The sequence below is a fragment of the Ranitomeya variabilis genome, chromosome 1 (assembly GCF_051348905.1).
Source record: "Ranitomeya variabilis isolate aRanVar5 chromosome 1, aRanVar5.hap1, whole genome shotgun sequence".
NCBI classification, from domain to species: Eukaryota; Metazoa; Chordata; class Amphibia; order Anura; family Dendrobatidae; genus Ranitomeya; species Ranitomeya variabilis.
The window spans coordinates 256,939,630-256,964,902 of NC_135232.1; the positions used below are offsets into that span (position 1 = coordinate 256,939,630).

Here is a 25,273-nt window from a genome sequence, read left to right on the forward strand (position 1 = left end):
TGTTGTTTTTGGCCTCTCTTTTGCCAGTTTAAGTAACTAAAAAACAGAATAATAAAAAAAAAAAAGTATAGAATAATGTAGGATCCAGATAAACATACTGTATACACTTTATATATATATAAAAAACAAAACAAAAACAAACCACAAATAAAAAGAGCCAATAGGTGATAAATGCCACATATATCATGAGTCATCAGATACATTTTATAGACTAAAATTAGACATTGATTCAATGTATATGCAATGAGGATGGATGTAAAGAGATGCCATTAGCGGCTAGAAGTGATGGATAGCACTGTCCGGTATCAGTCACAGCCTCCAGTAAAGTATAGGTCATAAATGTTATATTTACAAAAAAAAAATGATGTTTAGAGGGAAAGGATGTGTTTCTATAAACCAAGCTCAAAGTTAGTTAATAGCAGTCGCACCATGATATTCGGCATCTTAGGCTACGCTATGCGTCGTTTTGTAGAAAAAACGCATCCTGCAAAAGTGCTTGCAGGATGCGTTTTTTCTCCATAGACTTGCATTAGCGACGCATTTCCACACGTCGCAACCGTCGTGCGACGGTTGCGTCGGTCCGTCGCCACCATAAAACGTTGCATGTAACGTTTTTTGGTGCGTCGAGACCGTCTTTTCCAACCGCGCATGCGCGGCCGGAACTCCGCCCCCGCCTCCCCGCACATCACAATGGGGCAGCGGATGCCTTGAAAAACAGCATCCGCTGCCTCCATTGCGCGGCGCTTTCACTGCTTGCATCGGTACGTCGCAGACGCAATTCGTCGTGCGTCGTACGACGCTAGTGTGAAAGTAGCCTTAGACTGCAGTACTAATCAGATTTTAATGTAGCGGATTCTGAAGTCACTAGGATTTGTACTCGGAGAGGAATCTTTCCTTCATATCCCTAATCTGTAGTGAACAACTGCATTTTTAAATAGTCTGATACACAAAATCACCAATGCCACTTTTTTGGGTGGATGATAGACTGTAAACAATGATGGGAAATTTCAGGAGGTGGGGGGGATCAAACGCTTTTTTCAAACTTTAACAGCAATAAGAAATGTATGTATTTGACATCAAACACATACCAAACGTACAACCATTTATCATCAAATTTACTATGTGAAGAAATGGGCACTCTGTAGGACATCTGGGGGCTTCATTTTTATTTTCTGCTTCATATCCATTAATCCGGGGGATTTATTTTCTTTAAATAGTTTGATTCTTTAATTCTGGCCCAATTCTTTCAGACCCAGCAACTCAAATATTTATTAAAAAAAAAAAAAAAAAAAAAAGAGAAAGGAAAATATAAAATGTTGTCCCACTGCTCTCACACCACAAGTATTAAAACGTTTCTTCTGCTTTTTCATGGACAAACACACGTACAATGGCTTTTTTTATCACGTAACCAATGTCCTCCCAGTAATAGTTATAGTCCTTGTTGTTAGAGGTTCTTCATCAGTCACGACTTAAAGCTTCCTTGACCGCATTCCCTTCCGCATGGTCCAAAAAATATGCCTTGTACTTTATGGGTTCATTATCTGCACTCATAGGCAGGGACTTCTACACGGATATTTCATATGTAGTGCCTCCAACTCCAGAAACCTTCTTTACACTAGAATGTCGAGAAGGACTCACTGCGCTAGCGCTTTGTGAACTAGACGTGGACCCCAGGCGACACTCCGGCCTTGGTAACCCCTTTGGCTGTCCGTTTATCTTACCATGAGGTGTCTTCACATCCTCCCTGAAAAGAAGGCAAAAGGTTATTAGAGGCATAATTCATAACTCCATTAAGCAATAGTCTGCTAAATTTACACACCAAAGGTTATTATAATTGGCAAAATAAATCCAACTAAGCAATTCTACAAGAATGAATACCCTTGGGAAAAAAGGAAACCACTGTATACCAGCTACATGCTCTTTACAAAAAAAAAAAAAGCTGTGAACTGGAGCTTCTAATGTAAGGTCCCTTGCCCCCAGTCCGATACGCGCCCTCTGGGTGTCTTCACCTTTTTCCAGAGCCGCTCTGGTCCCCTGGCTCCAGCTTCTGATTGGCTGGAAATCAGAAGTTACATCACAAGTCCTCAATGCAAGTCTACGATAGCCAGAATGAAGCCAGAACAAGGCGCTGTGATGCAATGACCCCTGTTGCAGCTAGGGGGTGCTGTGTGCTCTCCTCGGGATATGCATGGAGGCGTATCTGTGGTGATAATGATGGTGAAACAGTGACGGCAGAGTTGTAAATGGCCGATATGTGTCGCAGAGGGAGTCTGCGCTGTAAGCCTGAAGTAACGTTGTTTTTCTGGGACCTGTAGTCCCACAAGTGTTTGTATAATTGCGAAGGTAGGCTTACAGGGCTAGTTATGAGAGCTGGGTGGGTCGAACTAGCCACACACACACCACCCATCTATGGGAGTGGTTACAACTACATAATGTGACCATGGTGTGGTCACATGGTCTGTAGTGGGCTCTGCAATGGAGTCTGTAGTGGTTCCTGTGTATGGACCTGAGTGGTCTCTAATGGAGACTCTGTAGATCCTAGACGGCTTGTGTGTTGAGAGGTCCTGAGTGTGGACTGGATCCCTGAATAGCGCACCGAGAGGCTATGGATCCGAAGACCTGTGTGTTGGGAGATCCTGGGAGTAGGATCGGATCCCTGTTAAGCGCACTGAGAGACTTGTGTGTTGGACGGTCACAGGTGGGGACGGACGTCCTGAATAGCGCACTGAGTGGCCTTTGTTGGAAGTCCTGGGAGTAGGCTTCTTGAATAGCACAACCTGTGTTGGAAGTCCTGGGAGTAGGATTCCTGAAGAGCACATGGGAAGGAGAGGAGGCAGAGTCTGCACTGGGGGAGCTACAGCCCGTCTGAGAATCTGGACCGTCAGGTGACCTAGTGAGCAAGGCATTGTCTGGGATGGTGATCCCAGGTCGGCAGCTTTCCTGCGAGAGAGAGGACTGATGGGAGGTCAGCGTGTGGAACAGGAGCTCCAGAAAGGTAACACCCGGGAAGGGGAGGGGGCTATCATAACAGCAGAGAAGTATCTGCCAGTGGAACAGACTGTTGGTGCTTGTTGTGTTCCGTGGATATTGATGAACTGTTGGACTGTTTTGTGAGAAAAGAACGTGCCTGTGTGACTGAATCACATTGCTAAGCGAGTGTCCCCGAACACATGCGGTAAGCGCAACGTCACAGTGCTCATAGACTTGTATTGAGTTGTGACATCCGGCACCCTCTAGGAAACACTGGAGCGATCCGGCAGGTCACAAATGGTGGAAGACTGCCAAGTATGAGGGTAGGAGCAGAGACCTTAAATTAGGTGGTAAAATTTTTAAAAAAAGTGCTTCAATAAAATGCATTTGTAATTATGGATTATTTTTAAATTCCTTAAAAGGGTTATCTTGGACTATTTTTTTATGTGCCTAGGAACTAAGAGGTTTGTAGTTGCTGGCTACCCACCCTTTGTGCCCGGCGATATCTGCTGGCTCGGAGCGGTCACAGATCACTCCTGCCGACATTTCAGCGGCTTCTGTTGATGTCACCTCGACAGAGCAGCGGCTTCTCATCTGCACTGCTCTGTTGAAGCTGATTGACAGATGGCTTCGACCTGCAGAAAGCTGGCTGTCAACCAACATGATGTTGGCAGTTACACCCGTCAACAGAGCAGAGCAGAAGGAGAAGAGCTGCTCTGCTGATGGGGAGCAGCTGAACCACAGGCATGTAGTTGCCTCTGTTCAGCAATTACCAACCTGTTTGTTGTTGTTTTGTTCTATGTGTCTACAAACTCAGTCATAGACAACCTCTTTAAATATGCAGTTATAACTAGCTCTTCGGGATGCAGTATTTTTTTACCATTTTCTTTTTACATCATATGGTGCACTTTTTTGTGGGATGAGTTTTTTTTATTTATTTTTTTAAAGGCAGATCATATATTTTACTACTTTTGAAAAATGAAAATCAATTAATGCACAAATAAACATGTGGGATTTTAAGATTAGCAACACAACTAAATATTTAGTAACAATGTTACTTTTTGAGGGGGGTTTTTGTGGCGAGAGCCAGGGTGGATAAAAATCAATGTTTTTTTTAAAAAAATCAAAAAAATCGGATTTTTTTGATTTAAATCGGATTTTTTTTATTTAAATCGGATTTTTTTCAATAAACTGCTTTTTGAGGAAAATATTTTACCATCCAAAGGTTCTTCCATCATGAGATAAAGCTGAGTTGTTTAACTCAGTAGAATAAAGGCTGTATATGTGTAACATTCACAATGCCATGCTCTTCCAGAGGTTTCTGTAGGATGCTGACTATCCAACAAGTTTGGGCATGTCAACTGAATGGAAAAAGAAACTAAACCAAAAGAAAGTGAAACCAAGCTAGAAGTGTGGAATTAAAGGGGCAGTATGAACAAAATGTGGAGGCTATTAATAGTTTATACAATTAAGACATGCTGCTTTTAAACACCTACCTATTGCCATATAGTAAAACAAAAAAGATTTTTACTTACTTTGGGGTCCCCCCCTCACCCTGGCGTTAGATCGTTGCCCCTAGTTTCGTCCGTGTAACTATGGGCGCACATGCGCACTGCTCTCACTTCTCATTTTAATCGTGATTTATATTAAAAAAAACTTTTTGATTTAAATCAGTGATTTAAATCATGATTAAAATCATGATTTAAATCGATCCGATTTAAATAGAAAAAAATCTTTTGATTTAAATCGTGATTTAAATCATGATTTAAATCGGCGTGATTTAAATCAATCCACCCTGGCGAGAGCTGCAGGGAGATCATAGCTTATCACAGCTTACCTTCCTATGAAGATCACCTACATTTAATGGCATCCCTTTGACTATTTTTGACAAACACTTGCAAGCCTTCTGATGAACTAGATAAATAAATGGGGAAACGCATCAAGGCAACTCCAGAAAAACGATAAGTGATTTTTCCTTTCAATATAATTACAAGACTTATTAAGTCAGTACTGAAAGTACGGTATATCCTAGCTTAGTCTGTATCTAAAACAATATAGCTATGTCCAACCTGTATCTAAGATCTATTAGAGAAATACGGGTCTAATATCTTGATTAGTGATGAACGACTGTACTCCTTGCTCAGGTGGTCTCCGAGTATTTGTAACTGCTCAGAGACAGGGCCGGACTGGGAATAAAATTCAGCACTGGCATTTGAAGTTACACAGGCCCACTTGTCACATGGTGACTTTATAATATCTTTGTACACTTGTAGGCAGGGCCAGTTTTAGGCAAAGTGGGGCCCTACGCCTAGGCAAAGTTTAAAATGGGGCCCAAAATGCTAACATATTGCACATCACACAAAAGCATTTCGGTTGTATTTAGGCTACGTTCACATTTGCGGTCGGCGCCGCAGCGTCGGGCGCCGCAGCGTCGCCGCATGCGTCATGCGCCCCTATATTTAACATGGGGGCGCATGGACATGCGTCGCACTTGCGTTTTGCGCCGCATGCGTCCCTGCGGCGCACGCGTCCGGGCACATTGGACGCAGCAAGTTGCATTTTTGCTGCGTCCAAAATCAATCAAAAAAAGGACGCATGCAGCGCAAAACGCAGCGTTCTGCATGCGTTTTGCTGCGTTTTTGTTTGCGTTGTGCGTTGCGGCGCCGACGCTGCGGCGCACAATGCAAATGTGAACGTAGCCTAAGCGCTGAGTTCAGGCCGCTAAATGAGTTTGATCGACAATACTGAAGTTGTTCAACACTTGTTTCCCGGCCTCTTTCCACCGTCTGAGAAAGAATGATGGGGCAGAACGATCACTAACAGATCACTAAGGCTGGTTTCACACTTGCGTTTTTGTCTGCAGCGTTTTTTGCACAAAAAACGCATGCGTTTTTCCCCCCTATATTTAACATTGAAAACGCATGCGTTTTTTTTGTTTGCGTTTGGTCGCGTTTTCAAACGCATGCGTTTTTTTTCTGCATGCGTTCATTTTCAAAAATGCAACCTGTAGTATTTCTTTGCGCGTTTTTTTTGCCGCGAAAAAACGCATGCGTTTTTTCGCGGCAAAAAAATGCATTGCTGTCTATGTAAACGCATGCGTTTTTAAGCACATGCGTTTGTTTGCGTTAAAAACGCATGCGTTTTTATAGAAAAAAACCCAGAAAACAGACTGAAAAGCCACCCACCACCATCAAGGTGATAAAAGGGATCCAAACCCTAACCCTAACTCTACCCCTAACCTCACCCCTAACCGTTTAATGAACATTTTCTGACAGACATAGTGCCACGTATTTAAGTGCCACGTATTTAAGTGCACGTATCACTTATTTCAGTGCCATGTATTTCAGTGCCACGTATCACGTATTTCAGTGCCACGTACTTCAGTGCCACGTATTTCAGTGCCACGTATTTCAGTGCCACGTACCACGTATTTCATTGCCACGTACCACGTATTTCAGTGCCACGTATTTCAGTGCCACGTACCACGTATTTCAGTGCCACGTATTTCAGTGCCACGTACCACGTATTTCAGTGCCACGTACTTCAGTGCCACGTATTTCAGTGCCACGTATTTCAGTTACGTTTAGGGGTTAGGGGTAGGGTTAGGGTTACGGTGACCAGGACATTCTTCTAATAAAAAGCTACCCCTAACCCTAACCCTAGTTAATTCTACTATTAGTGGATTTTCTAGTTGATTTTTTCATGGGAAAAAAAAAACCGCATGCGTCTAAAAAACGCGGCGTTTTGCCGCGATTACATGCGTTTTTTCACACATGCGTTTTTTTAAAAAACGCATGCAGATAAAAACGCAAGTGTGAAACCAGCCTAACCGATCCCCATACAGTATCATGTTATCAGCAGCACATCTACAGTTTACAGCGGCGATGTGCTGCTGAGAACAATGATTTTTGTTCCGGCAAAAACAATCTGAATATGCAGCATTTTACTTGTTTAGTAAAATACACCCCATAGTCCTCCATATATTATAATGTGCTCCACAGTCCTCCATATAGTATAATACACTCCCTATAGTCCTCCATATATTAAAATACACTGCTCAGTCCTCCACATAGTATAATACACTCCTCATAGTCCTCCATATAGCATAATACACTCCTCATAGTGCTCCATATAGTATAATGCACCGCCATAGTCATCCATGTAGTACAATTCACTTCCCATAGTATAATGCACCCCATAGTTCTTCATATAGTAACGTATTCCCCATAGTCCTCGATACAGTATAATGCAGCCCACATATAGTATAATGTAGCCACCACCCTACAGAATATAATGCGGCAACCACAGAGTATAATGCAGCCACCCCACAGAGTGTAATGCAGCCACCCCACAGAGTATAATGTAACCCCATAGAATATAATACAGCCCACCTCCCCATAATATATAATGTAGACCCCCATAGAATATAATGCAGCCCCCCATAGTATATATCCCAACCTCCCCCATAGAATATAATATACCTCCACAATAGTATATACCACAGCCACATAGTACATAACATGGCCTCCCCATAGAAGAAAATATACTCCCCATAGTATATAGCAAAGCCCGCATAGTATATAGCACAGCCCGCATAGTAGATAACACAGCCCACACAGCAGTATACAGCACAGCCCACACAGTAGTATATACAGCACAGCCCACACAGTAGTATATACAGCACAGCTCACACAGTAGTATATACAGCACAGCCGGCACAGTAGTATATACAGCACAGCCCGCACAGTGGTATATACAGCACAGCCCACACAGTGGTATATCCAGCACAGCCCGCACAGTGGTATATCCAGCACAGTGGTATATACAGCACAGCCCGCACAGTGGTATATCCAGCACAGCCCGCACAGTGGTATATCCAGCACAGCCCGCACAGTGGTATATCCAGCACAGCCCGCACAGTGGTATATCCAGCACAGCCCGCACAGTGGTATATCCAGCACAGCCCGCACAGTGGTATATCCAGCACAGCCCGCACAGTGGTATATCCAGCACAGCCTGCACAGTGGTATATCCAGCACAGCCCGCACAGTGGTATATCCAGCACAGCCCCACACAGTGGTATATCCAGCACAGCCCGCACAGTGGTATATCCAGCACAGTGGTATATACAGCACAGCCTGCACAGTGGTATATCCAGCAAAGCCAGCACAGCGGTATATCCAGCACAGTGGTATATACAGCACAGCCCGCACAGTGGTATATCCAGCACAGCCCGCACAGTGGTATATCCAGCACAGCCCGCACAGTGGTATATCCAGCACAGCCCGCACAGTGGTATATCCAGCACAGCCCGCACAGTGGTATATACAGCACAGCCCGCACAGTGGTATATACAGCACAGCCCGCACAGTGGTATATACAGCACAGCCCGCACAGTGGTATATCCAGCACAGCCCGCACAGTGGTATATCCAGCACAGCCCACACAGTGGTATATCCAGCACAGCCCGCACAGTGGTATATCCAGCACAGCCCAGACAGTGGTATATCCAGCACAGCCCGCATCTCTCCTCCTCCCCCCCCCCCCCCCCCGAGAATGTCCCCACAATCCAGTAAAAACAAAACAAAACAAAAAAACACTCTCCTCACCTTTCCTCTTGCCCGCGTTGCTTCCTGCTCCTGTCTCAGCGGCTGCAGTCTGCCCGGGACACAGCAGGTGCGCGATGATATGACGTCATCGCGCACCCGCCGTGTCAGAGGCAGAGCGGGGAATGATGGGAGAGGGAGCGTCTGTAGACGCTCTCTCCTCCATCATTGCATTCAACTGTACCGGCGTCGACGCCGGTATAGTTGAATGCGGCGGTAGGGGGGTGAGTCGGGGCGGCGGGGGGAGGCGGATCGAGCAGCCCACGACTGGCACCGGCCCTTGGCATTTGCCAGAAGTACCCGATGGCCAGTCCGGCCCTGCTCAGAGATTTAGTTTTCGTTGCCTCAGCTGCATGATTTACGGCTGATAGACAGCTTGAATACATGAGGGGACTCCCTAGCAACCAGGCAACCCCCACATGTACTCAGGCTGGCTAGCATCTGTAAATCATGCAGCTGCAACAAAAGCAGTTACAAATACTCGGAGACCACCCAAGAGTGCTCGGGAAAACCTGAGCAACGAGTATACTCGCTCATCACTAATCTTGATCCATGTTACTGACTGTCTAGCAGTATACACTATATCTTTCGCTATTTTTTCAACCCTTTTATTTTCAACATCTACATGATTACAAGGGAAAGGTGGAATACTATAATGGTGCAAAATGAACACTAACGTATATACAGGTGCTTCTCGCAAAATTAGAATATCATCAAAAAGTTAATTTATTTCATTTCTTCAATACAAAAAGGTCAAACTCCTATTATATAGAGTCATTGCAAACAGAGTGATCTATTGCAAGTGTTTAGTTCTGTTAATGTTGATGATTATGGCTTACAGCCAATGAAAACCCAAAAGACATTATCTCAGTAAATTACAATACTTTATAAAACCAGCTTGAAAAAGGATTTTAAAATCTGAAATATTGGCCTACTGAAATGTATCTTCAGTAAATGCACTCAATACTTGGTCGGGGCTCCTTTTGCATCAATTACTGCATCAATGCGGCGTGGCATGGAGGAGACCAGCCTGTGGCACTGCTGAGATGTTATGGAAGCCCAGGTTGCTTTGATAGCAGCCTTCAGCTCGTCTGCATTGTTGGGTCTGGTGTCTCATCTTCCTCTTCACAATACCCCATGGATTCTCTATGGGGTTAATGTCAGACGAGTTTGCTGGCCAATCAAGCACAGAGATACTGTTGTTTTTAAACCAGGTATTGGTACTTTTGGCAGTGTGGACAGGTGCCAAGTCCGGCTGGAGAATGAAATTTCCATCTCCAAAAAGCTTGTCGGCAAAGGGAAGTGTGAAGTGCTCTAAAATTTCCTGGTATACAGCTGCGCTGACTTTGGTCTTGATAAAACACAGTGGACCTACACCAGCAGATGACATGGCTCCCCAAACCACTGATTGTGGAAACTTCACACTACATCTCAAGCAGCTTGGATTGTGTGCCTCGCCACTCTAGCTCCAGACTCTGGGACCTTAATTTCCAAATGAAATGAAAAATTTAATTTCCTTGTGGAGTGTGTTAGTGACTGCCTTCTGAACATCGGTCAAGTCAGCAGTCTTTCACATGATTGTGGAGCCTACTGAAACAGACTAAGGGACCTTTTTAAACGCTTTGGAAGCCTTTGCCTCTGTTTTTGGTTAATTATTCTAATTTACTGAGAAAATGACTTTTGGGTTTTCATTGGCTGTAATCCATAATCATTATTATTATTATTTATTTATACAGCACCCTCCCTTATCCTCCCCTCTTTTGAAGTCCACCCTGTCTTCATCTACTCTCCCTCCAGCCTCCAAGTGGCCATCATATACCGACCTCCGGGCCCGGCCACTGCTTTTATTGACCAATTCTCCACCTGGCTTTTTCACTTTCTCTCTGCAGACATTCCCACCATCATCATGGGTGACTTAAACATCCCCACTGATACCCTTCAGTCAACAGCCTCCAAACTTCTGTCCCTTACTTCATCTTTTGGACTTACTCAGTGGTCCTCCTCAGCCACCCACACAGACGGACGTACACTACACTATGTTCCAAATTATTATGCAAATTACATTTTTATCAGATTTTCCTAAATGGTTGGTGCAAATGACAGTCAGTCTAATAAAAGTCATCACCTGTTAGATTAGATTATTTGGAACATAGTGTAGTGTACGTCCGTCTGTGTGGGTGGCTGAGGAGGACCACTGAGTAAGTCCAAAAGATGAAGTAAGGGACAGAAGTTTGGAGGCTGTTGACTGAAGGGTATCAGTGGGGATGTTTAAGTCACCCATGATGATGGTGGGAATGTCTGCAGAGAGAAAGTGAAAAAGCCAGGTGGAGAATTGGTCAATAAAAGCAGTGGCCGAGCCCGGAGGTCGGTATATGACGGCCACTTGGAGGCTGGAGGGAGAGTAGATGAAGACAGGGTGGACTTCAAAAGAGGGGAGGATAAGGGAGGGTGGAGGTGGGATTGGGTTAAAGGTGCAGTTTGAAGAAAGGAGAAGACCCACTCCTCCATCATGTCTGTTGCCGGGGCGAGGGGTGTGGGTGAAGTGGAGGCCGCCGTAGCACAGCAGGGGAGGGCATTAGCCATGTTTCTGTGAGGCCGAGGAAGGCAAGCTTGTGAAAGAGAAAAAGGTAATGAATCACATGAAGCTTATTGCAGATGGAGCGTGCATTTCAGAGTCCTCCAGAGAGAGGGAGCAGGGGTGGTGGGTGTCAGGGGCAAGGGTTTTATGTTGGAAAGATTGCGGTAGTTCATATTAGATAGGGAGCGGTAGGAGGGGGTAGTAATGGGAGGTATGAGCTGTGGGGGTCAAGGGTTGAGAGATATGTCGCTAGAAGTGAGGAGAAGCAGAGAAAGGGAGAGCAGGTGGGAGTAGGAGAGTGGCCGGCTTGTTTTATGTTTTATTAGGACAGACTTGAGGTTGAGGAGCAGGTCAGCGGAGGAGGACAGGTGGGTAGGTAAGAGTGAAAGGGAAGTTGATTATTTGGTTAGAGGGTGCTGGGGTTTGTGGATAGCGAAGGAGAGAGAGGATTAGTGGAGCAAACACTGTAAGAGCATACATAAACATGGTGAAGGAGTAATATGGGTTAAAAGAAAATCTAGATCCAAGTAATAAGAAGTGCTTATTCAGCAGACATATAAACTTATCACTACAGATACAGATGTTTCTGCAATCTGTATACCTTTTCTATCCTCATTTCTATTGCTGTGCTGTATCTAGAACAGAACCTTACCAGGGACATAAGGAAGAGCCAACGCCGAGCGGGGGCGCCATTCTCGAATCTTAGGGTGCCAACCTCAGCTGGTAGGTAGGATCAGAATAGGATAGTCAGTTCCCTCTGGCTGAGTATAGTCTCTCTGAGACTATTTTTCTTGTATTGTATTATTCACATACAGGGTTTTTTTTGTGTGGTGGTGTATTTCCCTTATACGAGAAATAAAATCTATCTAAAAATAAAGAATAAATAAATATAAAAATACATTTTTTAAAGGGAACCTATGTTTACCACTGAGTTGCACTTCTCATTTTTGGAATACATATGACTTTGATTTCTTTTTACTCCTGATTTTTTTTTCTAGCTTCCAGACAAGAAAAAAATGATATGTTCTTTACAGTACCGGTTGTAGCTATACCAATAGTGTGTATGTTTTATCATCTTTTAGTAATAAACAATGTCTATAAACAGGATTTTTTTTTTATTAGGTTTGTTTTTATTAAGGTTTGTTCCTAACCAATGAATTCAGTTACAATATCGGGCAGCTTACTGTGCCCAGTCTGTTTCCGGGGAAAAGTCTACCACACTAGAAAAACTGATCACTCACAATTTCAAAATGACATTGCAGTTACAATCTATAACATTGTCACAATTATCCTCTAGGTTGTATTCCCAAGCCTGGAATAAGCACTTTTTTCCTACTTCAAAAAAGAGAGAGAAAGAGGAAAAAAAAAAAAGAAAAAAAATGAAGAGGTACTGCAGTTGGGAAACAATTGTTGTATACATTATGTACACTAGGGGGAGCTAGTCATTTTAACAAGGTAACGGTTCTTAATTTCGCTCTTCTTTTCTTTTTTTACCATGACATGAACCATGCCTGATCATATGCAGGTACTTCTCACAAAATTAGAATATCATCAAAAAGTTAATTTAATTTCAGTTCTTCAATACAAAAAGTGAAACTCATATTATATAGAGTGATTACACACAGAGTAATGACCAACAGAGAAACTATGGGGTATTGTCAAGAAGAAGATGAGAGACACCAGACCCAGCAATGCAGTTGAGCTGAAGGCTGCTATCAAAGCAACCTGGGCTTCCATAACACCTCAGCAGTGCCACAAGCTGATCTCGTCCATGCCACGCAGCACTGATGCAGTAATTGATGCAAAAGAAGCCCCTACCAAGTATTGAGTGCATTTACTGAACATACACTTCAGTAGGCCAACATTTCGGATTTAAAAATAATTTTTCAAGCTGGTGTTATAAAGTATTCTAGTTTACTGAGATAATGACTTTTGGGTTTTCATTGGCTGTAAAGTTTTTCCTGTAAGTGTGCATCCAGTGATAGCGGACCGCCCACTGGACCTGCACTGTGCAAAGAAACAGCAGGGATTTCATAGAATAAAATACAAGTTTTTCTGAGTCTTTTCCCACAAACCTGTATATCAATTTCTTCTATCAATTTCCTGCTGTTCTGTAACATTCTGTCGGATAAATGCAGTTATGCAAAGTAAGGGGGTGAAATGGTGCACATAAAATAAATATTTTTTTCTATGTCAGCGAAACCACTAAAAAGCTATACAGCAAGTATGGTTTTTATAGGGAGCTAAGTAACATAATTGCATAAGTGATTTAGTTAGTGATTTGGGGGTGACAGACACTCTTTAAAAAAAATGATGGTCCCAGGTCCCAAAGGATGTTTCCTAAAATGCCCAATTTCCATCCTCCGCACTTAAAAGGGCATTTGATTGCTATAGTGCAGTCTACCCCCAGAACAGAGCAGGAGGAGCTGAAGAGATTGATATATAGGTTTGTGGGAAAAAACAGTGTTAGGCTATGTGCCCACGTTCAGGAATGTATGCAGAATTTTCCTGAGCAAATCCGGACTCCTTTTGCAGGAAATCCACTTGCGTTTTTTTCCAGAGGTTCTCAATGCAATAATATAGGGGCAAATCCGCAGATTTTCCGCAAAATTAATGAACATGCTGTGTTTTTTTCAGCGATGCGTTTTTTTCGTGGAAAAAAATGCAGCATGGGCACAAAAATTGCGGAATGCATTAAAATGATGGGATGCTTCATGTAAGCGTTTTTTAAGCATTTTTGCAGCGGAAAACCAACGAAAAAACAAACAAAAAAAACGAGAAAAATCCTGAACGTGTGCACATAGCCTAAAACTTGTATTTTATTCAGTGAAATCCCACTTCTGTATACTCAGGTACGGTGGGCGATTTCATCCCATAAAATGCAAGGTATAACAAATCATTTTACACAAAACACACACACACATTATATATATATATATATATATATATATATATATATATATATATATATATATATATATATATATATATATATATATATATATAATTTTTATATTTATTATCTGTTCAGCTTCTCCGGTTCTATAACACACACCTGGCACTGCATATTTCCTGATAAATCAAAAATAGAGACTCAGCAAAGAGACCACTAATGTTCATGGAGCTGATTTGTGTGTTATTAGAATTACTATAAATCTGCAACTTATAAAAAATATATATATATATATATATATATATATATATATATATATATATATATATAAAATTTGCATACTGTTCTGAAATCTGTTGTCCATGTTAGTTATACTGTACGTGGCAGTGATAATGGCATGGAAACCAACCTTTCGAGGTGTGATATAACAGTTAACACATCATTACTTTCCTTCCATGCTGCACTTACTGCCTGGCTGGTTATCACAATGTGTCCATTTACTATTCACTCTTGGCTTGTATAAAAACAAACTGAGCGGACAGAGGAGGGAGGTATGTAACGTGAACAATAAATCCAGCAGGGTACACTGATGGATCAAGTCAATGCAGCATGGAAGATAAATAGTCACTTTCCACTGTTAGCGAAGCTCCAAAGGAAAAATTGGGATTTTTTTTTTTGCTAAATGTTAGTTTGACACTAATATCAAAACTTCTACAAGACACCAAATTTGATGTGGACTGGGCACATCTGATCCCCTGACGTGTCTGTTCTGAAAAATCTTTCCATCCCTGAAAACAATTCTGCAGCATCTTTTCTTAGAACTCTGTTCCGTGCTGTACCTCTGTTATACAATGACATCTAGGCGTTACCCCTTCACTTGTCAACAAAAATTCTTCATACCGTCTGACACTGTCAATACTGATTAACTATTATCAGAAATATTACATGAGAAACTCAAGCTAAAACAGGAGTAAAAGTCTTGCTGATCACTAGGTAAAGCAGAGCGACTCCAAGCAAATAGAAAAACGTTTTTAATCTTCTGCTGCCTTTATTTGTATTACTCTCCTGCATCAAATGTGTGCAAGTTAGCAGTTCGTTATAAAGGTCAGCGTGAAGAAATACCTTAACCCCCCCCCCCCCAAAAAAAAAAAAACAAAAAAAAAAACAAAACAATTAACGCATACTCCTATTCATTGGATGAAACATTTTCCTTCGGTGTAGTTTCCAAGTATTGAACAAGCCACACTACAAGACCTGAGATAAGCCGGCTTCATTCATGCAGCCAGGTTTTGATTTATGTTGCCTACAGTTTGGACAGCATGAATCAGGCGACCGGTTCCCTTTAACAATATCCAGGAGGGCATCAAATTCTTAGGTAAATTGTATTTGTAACACTGACTAATCATTAGGATATTTAGCAATACATTTAAATCTCGTGGCTGCAGTATTTAGGTTAGTTTTCTTAGGATACAAATTATTAAGTAGATTAATTGCCTAATAACTAGAGATGAGCAAATATTTCAATATTCGGTTCGGATTACGATCGCCATATTTGCAATATTCGCCGAACGCCATTGGAGTCAATGGGAGTACAGATGCACAAATACGGTATGTTCGGAAACGGTCATCAAACATAAAATCGTCAGGAATATGGCTCATTAGGATTCGGTAATCGTTTATCGAGTATATTCGCTCATCTATACTAATAACCCCAAAACACAAGGCCGGATTCATCAAAGCAATTTCACCAGAATTCCGGGCCCAGCATAAAATGCTTTGAAAAGTAGCAAAATTTTAACAAAACTTGGGGTTGCACAAAAAAATGTTTCAATTTTCGGAATTTCCACGTCAGTTTTTCCCAGGACTGCCAAAAGTTATTTTATGAAGAGATGTGCACCCCATGCCGCCTCATCAAGACCAGGTCTAGATGAATCATGGCCCTTATTTCTGCTTTTTTTTTTTAATTAGTGAATTTAATTAAGGTAGTATATATATTATAAAATAACTCCCCCACCTCCTCAAAATACATAAGTAAAAATAGAAACTGTTATAGCCTTTAAAAGGGGCTTTCCAGTTTAGGAAATCTCTTGTCCATCAGCTGCAGTATGTTTTAAAAAATAAAAACTGCACTTTTCTCGCCCTCCTCAGATCCAGCAGTAAGTCTCCGCCGCTGCTCCTAGTTTCTGCTATTTTCTGCAGCGCAGCAGGCAATAATTGAGATCAGTGGCTCATGCCGCCGGCTCCGGAAGCGCTGCTGAACTCCGTTATTGCCTGCAGTGTTGTCGACATGATGTCAGCACTGTAGACATCGACACCAGGACCAGACGTGAAGACTCAGCGTTGGACCTAGGAGGACGAGTAAAGAACAGTTTGTCTGTTTTTTAATAAAACAAACTGTAGCCGTGGAGGTAGCTGGGTGGGTGGCTCGGGCACAGAGATTTTCCTAAATCAAACAACTGCTGTGTATGCTTAAAGTATCTTGTACAGACATATTCGTACCTTGGAACGGCCATGGAAGCTCCTTCTACAAATTCCATGGTATTTAGAAATGTGACGGCTTTCCCTCCCCCATACGAGGGCGATCTAGGTATTCCAGAGGGTGAAGATGGAACCTGATGTCCAGGTGACTTGTATGACCCATTACTAACCCGTGCTTGCAAGGGCTGATGACTCTGGATATTGTTATTGGCCAGGTCAGCCTGTAAAGATGTGGTGGAAGTCCTAGGAGCTCTGGAGACTGCACTAGAAAGAGAGGATACAGAGGACTGTAGAATAGGGTTCCTGGAGCTGAAACTGGTAGCCCCTCCCAAAAGATTGTCTTTTGAACCATAGCGGCCTGAAGTAGCGCGTGGGTTCTCCGAGACGGAGCTAACCTGTTGTAAGCTATAAGTGCTCGGGGTATCATAGACTCCTGAGTCCGCAAAAACAGAATCTGTGTGAGAATGTAGCAGCTTCTCTCTTTCCTCCATCTCCTTCCTTTCTTGGATTGAGGCCATAATGGACTTGGAAAGGTTATCATAGCGCACGGGAGAAGGATCTCTCTGATGTCCAGCAGCCCTGCTTAATACAGGACTGAAACTCTGAGCTGGTGGCCGCTCTGCTCCTCTTAGATGGCACATTTTGGCAGACATATATGGTGAATGGTATCCGACAGAACCAGTGGCAGTGTGTGCAGTGCATTTACCAGATGCTGGAGATATTGGGTTGAGTAAACTGTCATAAGATAAACTCCCATTACGATTCGACAAAGCGTTAGGAGAAAAAACACTCTTGTATGGTGTGGTACCGTCACCCTCCGATTTCACCATCTGAAGAGGAATTTTCTCTGACTCACGACGCCCAGAATTCTTCAGGCTCAGTGAGCGCGAGTTGGCAGTGAAGTTGTCAAGTTGCAGCGGAGATGACTGGTAAGACTTATGGAGGGAGTTCTTGCGGTACTCTTGAAAATCCAAGTTGGGCGCTGACTGGTAATCATGATTCCTGCAGTCTTCCTCCAAGAACACACTGTCCTTCAGACCTTCTTGCATAGAAATCTGAAACAGACAGACAATTTTTTCAATATGTACAGGAAATATTTACACCCCCCAGTTAAAAATTTAACATGGTTTGCTTTTTTTTTTTAACTTGTGTTCTGGTTGTGGCTTTTAGTTAAGTCTTAAGTCCTTTATAATTACTGTACATTCACAAAAAGAGGTGTCGGAGATGGAAAGGAACACACGCGTCTCTCTGCTCAGACAGAATGTGAAGGCTGCAGCGGTTATGTGATTACTCCCACCCACTGTATGTTGAAGCCATGGGACTGGCAGGACACATGGTACCAAGTGTGTAGGGGTGGCACCATTGTGGTACTGGATTATTATAATTTTTTTTTTTGCTTGAAAGTAGTGGACAACCCCTTTAAAAATGTAGTCCAATCGACAGTAGTCTTTCTATAAAGGGATGTCCCTAGAAAGATAACTCGACCTTTTGCCCTTTGACACTGAAAATGACTGCCCAGTAAGTAATGGGCAATTTGGACTAAAATGTCCATGGCTGCATTGTCAAGACAATCGTTCACTACACGATCACTCACCGGTTGTTTAACCACTCGGGTATTTCGATATAATGTGTATGGCCAACTTTAGTCTCTCGGAGCTAAAAACATTAATTGGAGAGAAAACACTCTCTCTTTGGTTAAAGAACAATTAATGTTTTCATAAGGTCATATGTATATTAATAATACTGGGTAACGAGAATCTGTCATCAGGGTTATACATAATAAACTAAAGGGACTACCCTAATGGTGCTGGTATACTGATTTACTACATACCTTAAGTGAAGAAATCCATAGCCTGGTTTTTATTACATCACCATTATAAGTTTTGGTCTCTGTGCATCGGGGCAGGACTGTGGTTAGGGTCTTCGGCTCTGCTGTGGCCCCTCTGCTATCTATCTTATTCCTTATTTAGCTTCTGTGAGGGCTCGTCATTAAACCGAGATGTCAATCTGTGCATGCGCTGCCACCGGCACCATTTTTCATAAAGACTGCCAGAAAATCATTCTGCGTATGCACCGGTACCGGAGGCATTTTATTGAAGCCCAACATGAGATCAATCTGCACAAGTGCTGCCAGAGGCCAACACGCCATGGAGTTTAAATAAGGAAGAAGATAGACAGCTGAGGGGCCATGGCAGAGCCAAAGAACCCCGACCCACAGTCTGCCCCGATGCACAGAGACCAAAGCTTGACAGCATCACTCAACTGAAATTGCCCTAACTAACGTTACCAACAACCTACTAACCGCCAAGAGCAAGCGACACTACTCTGTCCTTCTCCTGGACCTGTCTTCCACCTTCGACACTGTCGACCATTCCCTCCTGCTACAGATTCTCTCATCTCTTGGCATCACACACTTGGCCCTATGCTGGATCTCGTCATATCTAACAGACCGAACATTCAGTGTCTTCCTCTCCCACACCACCTCCTCACCTCACCCCCTGTCTGTCGGAGTTCCCCAAGGCTCAGTCCTAGGGCCCCTGCTCTTCTTCTACACCTTCGGCCTGGGACAGCTCATAGAATCCCATGGTTTGCAGTATCATCGCTACGCCGATCTACCTATCTGGATCTGACCTCACCTCCTTACTGACCAAAATACCACACTGTTTGTCTGCTATTTCAGCTTTCTTTTCTGCTCGCTTTCTATAACTGAACATGGACAAAATGGAATTCATCATCTTTCCCCCATCTCACTCTACCCCTCTACGAGACCTATCCATCAATGTCAATGGCTGCTCACTTTCCCCAGTTCCACACGCTCGGTGCCTCGGGGTGATGCTCGACTCTGCCCTCTCTTTCAAGCCACATATCCAAGCCCTTGCCTCCTCCTGCCGGCTCAAAGTCAAAAATATTTCCCGGATCCGCGTATTCCTTGACCATGAAACCACAAAAACGCTAGTGCATGCCCTTATCTCCCTGACTACTGCAACCTCCTACTCTAGCACCACTCCAATCCATCCTACACTCTGCTGCCCGACTAATCCACCTGTCTCCCAGTTTTTCCCCAGCCTCTCCTCTCTGCCAAGCCCTTCACTGGCTTCCTATTGTCCAGAGGCTCCAGTTCAAAACCCTAACTATGACATACAAAGCCATCCACAACCTGTCTCCTCCATACATCTGTGACATGGTCTCCCGGTACTTAACTACACGCAACCTTCGATCCTCTCAAGATCTCCTTCTCTACTCCCCTCTTATCTCTTCTTCCCACAACCACATACAAGACTTCTCCCATGCTTCTCCCATACTCTGGAACTCTCTACCCCATCAGACTCTCACCTACCATAGAAACCTTCAAAAAGAACCTGAAGATCCACCTTTCCGACAAGCCTACAACCTGCAGCGATCCTCAATCTACTGAACCGTCGCACGACCAGCACTACCCTTTCCTAGTGTATCCTCACCCATCCTCTGTAGACTACGAGCCCTCGCGGGCAGGGTCTTCTCTCCTGTACTTGTGTGTGTGCCTTGTTTTGCTCATGTCTACTGTACTTGTCTATATTTGCCCCTTTCATGTGTAAAGCGCCATGGAATAAATCGCGCTATAACAATGCATAATAATAATAATAATGATATAATAAATGCCAGTCTACAGAGGTATGTATTAAATCAGTATATACCAGCACCAATAGGGCAAAGCCTTTATGTTAATATGTATATCCCTGATGACATGTTCTCTTTAAGACATTTGCGCAATTACAAAATGCAGATCATTTTTAGTACTTACCAAAATACAAAATACACAGGAGCGAACAAAAAAAAAAAAAATCTATAGGTCAAGTACGATGGCAGCTTTTTCAATTTACCTGTTCTGTTGCTGGGTGGTAGTGTATTTTGGGATTTGCTCCAAATCCTGGTCGGTATTTATACATGGCTGGAGTTGGGGGACTGATCATTTTGGGTGATAGTCCACTGTCTGTGAGAGAATACAACAATATTTACATATCAAAGAGTTGTGCAAAATTTTAGTAACTGTTCTAACCCGTAATCTGTGGCGAGAGGTGCTGGTAACACGGTAGCTTATGGTTAGAATATTGGGAGTTTAAAAAAAAAAAATCCTCTTAAGTATGAGAATTCCAATAGAACTGGAACATTAAAGGGTGCAGGAACGTTAAACCTGTCCTAGATAGCTGTAAAAACCCTGCACCGCACTTCAGGCCACTCTATAAGCTAGTTTATCTGATTTATACATCAAAAGTAAATGAGGCATGAAACCCAACGATGATCTAATCCCAAAACAGTGATGTGCACTATCAACAAAGAAATTATCTTATATGCTGAAGTCACAATTGTGACCAAAGTACCGTTAAAATGTCGCCTTATGATCTGAAGCATTCTGTTTAGGAAAAAACACAAGACACAAAATGCCTCCTAAATGCTCTGTTCTTCTGATCAGTAACTACAGGAAGCATGTCTCTAAAGAAATGACTAAGAAAGGAAGTTCCACTAAATAATAAAGAGAAAGGTCATCAATCTGTTTCTCCATAAGTGACCTTAATTGTGAAAACCAAAGAGCCTCCTTTACTTTTACCTTCAGTACTTCCCAAAGTTGCCTTCATGTCTGAATATTTGGTGGGGTCTCCTTTTGGAGGTAGAGTTGGCTGTATATCCAGCGATTTATCATTTATACCTTCTAGACTACCTTTCGACTGAAAAAAGGAAAACAACATGAATTAAAATCTGAAATAATGGAAGAATGACAACTGAACACATTAAGTCCGATAGTCACCTTGGATCGGTGTAAGTTAGCCTGGATACCATTGTCGCTGATCTTTACCGTAATTTGCCTTTCTGACAGATCTTGACGTATAAATGGAGGCTTAAGTGTGATTGGTGGCCTCTTCTTTGGTTCAACCACATACCTTAGTAAGAAGAGCAGTTCTCTTGTTAGGCGATATACTTACAGTTTTACACAATTCTATAAATCTGTTAATCAATCATTGTAAAAGTGACAAATTCCGACAAACCCCGTCAACCAGGTTGAGAAGCTAATGTCTTTTAATGTGCATATATGTACAGTGTATATACATTGTGGATGACTAGGTCACATTACCGATATTTACAACTTAAGAAAAGGCCATTTAGTTAAAGGGTTTGCAAGTTACCACCTGTCCACAGGATGTTGGGGGCCCAACCCTGGAAACAGGGCTGTGAAGTGCAGCACGAGTAAAGTCTTGAAGATGATAGTCGGAGGTTGAGGCTATGGTGTGCATTAGTCTTAGATCATTAGCAGAACTGTGAGTGTGGCTGAGGTGCTAAACAGAGATGATGGAGGAGATGTAGGGGGTATAATTTGGGTGAGTGTGATAAGTATATGTTGTATGCTTATTGATACGGCCTTAGGCAATACATTTTTTGCTGGGATGCTTCTTCAGATATCGGTCCACTGCTTCTTCTCCTTGACAAGAGCCTTCTTACTTTCATCTTTTTTACATTAAGGTGAAGGCTGACTTACAGTTTGAAGTTTGTTGCCAAGGAGACAATAAAAAAAAAGAAATGACAGCCTTTAGTAAAATGCTGCAAACCTGACTGAAACTGGACCTGCAGTAAACCTGGACTTACTAGTGACTACTCTAAGGAGCAGAGGGAGATGATTGTTTTTTTTAGGAGAGCACTCTTCTTCATGGAGGCACCTCACCAACACCTATGACTGGTACTATAGAAATACCTGAAACATAGGAGGCAAAAAACAAAGCCAATGGCCATAAACCTTCTTACCTTGGAGATAATGGACTGCACAAAACATGTTGTATGTTCCCACAGCATCCTCTGGTGAATGGATTCACTCCACCACGAAACTTCCCAGTCACCTGGGCAAAATGTTAATGTAAGAATGAAAACATGAAATGGTTAGACAATGAAGACATGTTGTGAATGTTCCTCTGGGACTTATTTTACTTGTATAAATTCTACGATTTAACAACTGTTCTAGAGGACGTTTGGAGGCCAGGATCAAGCAGACCACCACAAGGAGGTCAGCATGTGATGTAGACATTAGCCGATTTAGGTCTTATTTCATCACAATTCATTTGACTTCTCCAGCTATTTTTCGGTAACACTGCCCTATGGCAAGCACCACCATCTAACTTTAGGTCCAATTTTAGAAAGCTGATGTGGAATATTATCAGTCACAATTTTTTAGACTATTTCGAATGATTTTTTTTTACCTGTTCATTGGTGGTGCGACCTCGTACAACAAGAACAATATGGAAGCCAGTTAGACCGATAACAGGAATGAAAAATAGGCCAGTCACACACATGACCGATATTCTGGATCCACAGGCTAAGGATTTTCATTCTCCAAAATATATTTTCAGCAAGATAACTTTTTTGTAATGCAGAGAAAAATGCCTTCGAACACACATCTTTGTTTTCGTTCGGCACTACACAATACCACAAAGTAATTCCAAACCTGCTTTCACCATACCGGTATACCAAGCCTTAATAATAGATGTGCCCAGAACTTTTGGGATTAAAGGGAATCTGTCACTATATTTTTGCCATCTAATCTGAGAGCAGCATCATATAGAGACTCAGGCCCTGATTCATCCCAGCATTTTCCCCACAATTACAACATACATCGTTTTGAAAAGCTACATTTTTGCATAACTCAGAGTGGTGCAAAACTTTTGTAACTTTTTATAGTAATTTACACCACTTTTTCCCACCACTGCCAAAATGGGAAAAGCGGAGGTGGGACAAGGGTGCAGCGAAGGCATGGCATCACAACTCCTCTAATTTATGACCAGCTGTGGCCTTACTTACACCGCAAAGCTTACTCCAGTCAGGGACTGGAGTAGGATTTGTGGCAAGGTGAACGCAACTTGTCAGATGCTCCTGATTATTAAGAGGCACGCACTCTCAAGGCAATCGAGAAAAATCGTTGGTCTTGATGAATTGGGGCCAGAAACACTGATTGAAGTGATGTATCATTTAATGAGCTGCTTGCTGTAGTTTTGACAAAAATCATTTTTATCAGCAGGAGATTTCACTAGAAGACTAGTAAACCATGTAGTCCTCCATATTCATGCAGACTGCATAATCCCACCTCTACCACTTATTGACATCTTTCTGCCTATGCACAGTGCACAGAGAAAGCTGCAAATCAGTGCATTGGGTGGAGTTATATAGAGCTCAGCATTCAGGGAACTGGTAGATCTGCAGCAGATAGAACAGTGATTTTATCAAAACTACAGAAAGCATCCCAGTAAGAGACACCGCTGGAATCAGGGTCTATGCCCCTACGTCATGCTGCTCTTAGACGGGGTAAAGAAAACATAGTGACAGATTCCCATTAAGCAAAGAGAAAATATTAGCGTGAAACAGTATTGTGTTTGTCAAAGTTGTAACAGAAAGTCAACTAAAGCATATGCTTTTTTTGAACACTGAAAGGATACGTAATACTGGTGTGGGCTTCTCCCAGAACCTCCAGATGGTGTAGGACAAATATGAGGCCAAAAGAGAAGACCCCGACCATGTGTGTGCTTAGAGACAGCAGGAACAGGAAGAAATAGCGGTAATTCCTACGCCCTATGCAGTTATTCACCCATGGGCAGTGATGGTCAAAATCCTATGGAAATGATAAATAAAAAGTTCACCTAGACAACACTATAGCATATTATATAGTATGGTATTATATTAATAATAAAAATGTACATGAGAGAGTTTAGAATTGAGCAAATATTCTCTAAACTATTTGGTGTGGGTGAATGCACGATTATCACTAAATGATTTAGAAATATTAATCTGCAGCATCCTATCCCAATATGTGGTAGGTGTAATAATATTAGCAAATACCTCCAATTAGAAATTTAGTATAATTCGTCTGATAAGCTATGTCACTTACCTCATGTGCAGTGCATTGCGCAGTAGCTTAGGTACCCATTGTTACGACCACTAATTACTGTCATTATGAGTGGTCGTAACCATGGTATCTAAGCTACTGCAATGCCCTGCACTTGGGGTTAGCAACATAGCCTATCAGAAGAACTATACTAAATTTCTAATTAGAAGTATTTGCTAATATTATTATTATTTGAAACAGTATAATCAGAACAGAAAACATTACCGTATTTACTCGTGTATAAGCCAACCCAAGTATAAGCCAAGGCACCTAATTTTGCCATGAAAAACTTGGAAAACGTATTGGCTCGAATAGAAGACGGGTATGCATTGTCCCCTCATTCTGTCCTTGTATGCATGGCTCCCCTTCCCTGTCCTTGTATGCATGGCTCTCCATTCCTGTTCTTGTATGCATGGTTCCTATAAAAAAACAAAAAAAAAAAACACATCCTACTTACTTTCCCTGCGCGCCCTCGCTGTATCTCGTTCTGGTGCCAGTAGCTTTTCCGGCCGAGCAATCACATGTCCCCGTTCATTAAGGTAATGAATATTCACTCCACGCCTACGGGAGTGGAGAGAGGTGAAGATTCATTACCTTAAAGAGCGGGGACACGTGATCGCTTGGCTGGAAGAGCTGCTGGCACAGGAACGAGATGCAGTGAGGGCGCGCAGGGAAAGTAAGTAGGATGTGTGCTGGAAGCCAGCGGCTGCGGCTGTAACTGTGCGCACTATAAGAGAAATGAGTATTAATTGCCAGCGCAGTGAATATTCATTTCTCTTTAGCAGCAGGCACAGTTACAGCCGCTGGCTCCTGCCTCTGTGACCTGCTGCTCGGCCGCTCCCCCGTCCCCG

The 25,273-nt window shown here is 42.6% G+C and overlaps 1 protein-coding gene across 1 annotated transcript in view; it reads right to left on the reverse strand.

Moving 5' to 3' along the window:
* Positions 1–1,152: 1,152 nt before the first annotated feature.
* ZDHHC8 (zDHHC palmitoyltransferase 8) overlaps positions 1,153–25,273 on the reverse strand; it is an 87,945-nt gene continuing 63,824 nt past the window's right edge. Inside the window, exons 4-11 of the mRNA XM_077293377.1 lie at positions 23,977–24,149; positions 22,747–22,849; positions 22,298–22,389; positions 21,309–21,441; positions 21,111–21,228; positions 20,386–20,495; positions 16,547–17,580; positions 1,153–1,744 (exon numbers count right to left, since the gene is read on the reverse strand). Of these exons, the coding sequence (XP_077149492.1) occupies positions 1,564–1,744; positions 16,547–17,580; positions 20,386–20,495; positions 21,111–21,228; positions 21,309–21,441; positions 22,298–22,389; positions 22,747–22,849; positions 23,977–24,149 (1,944 nt within the window). The 3' untranslated portion in view covers positions 1,153–1,563. The remainder of the gene's footprint in view (positions 1,745–16,546; positions 17,581–20,385; positions 20,496–21,110; positions 21,229–21,308; positions 21,442–22,297; positions 22,390–22,746; positions 22,850–23,976; positions 24,150–25,273) is intronic.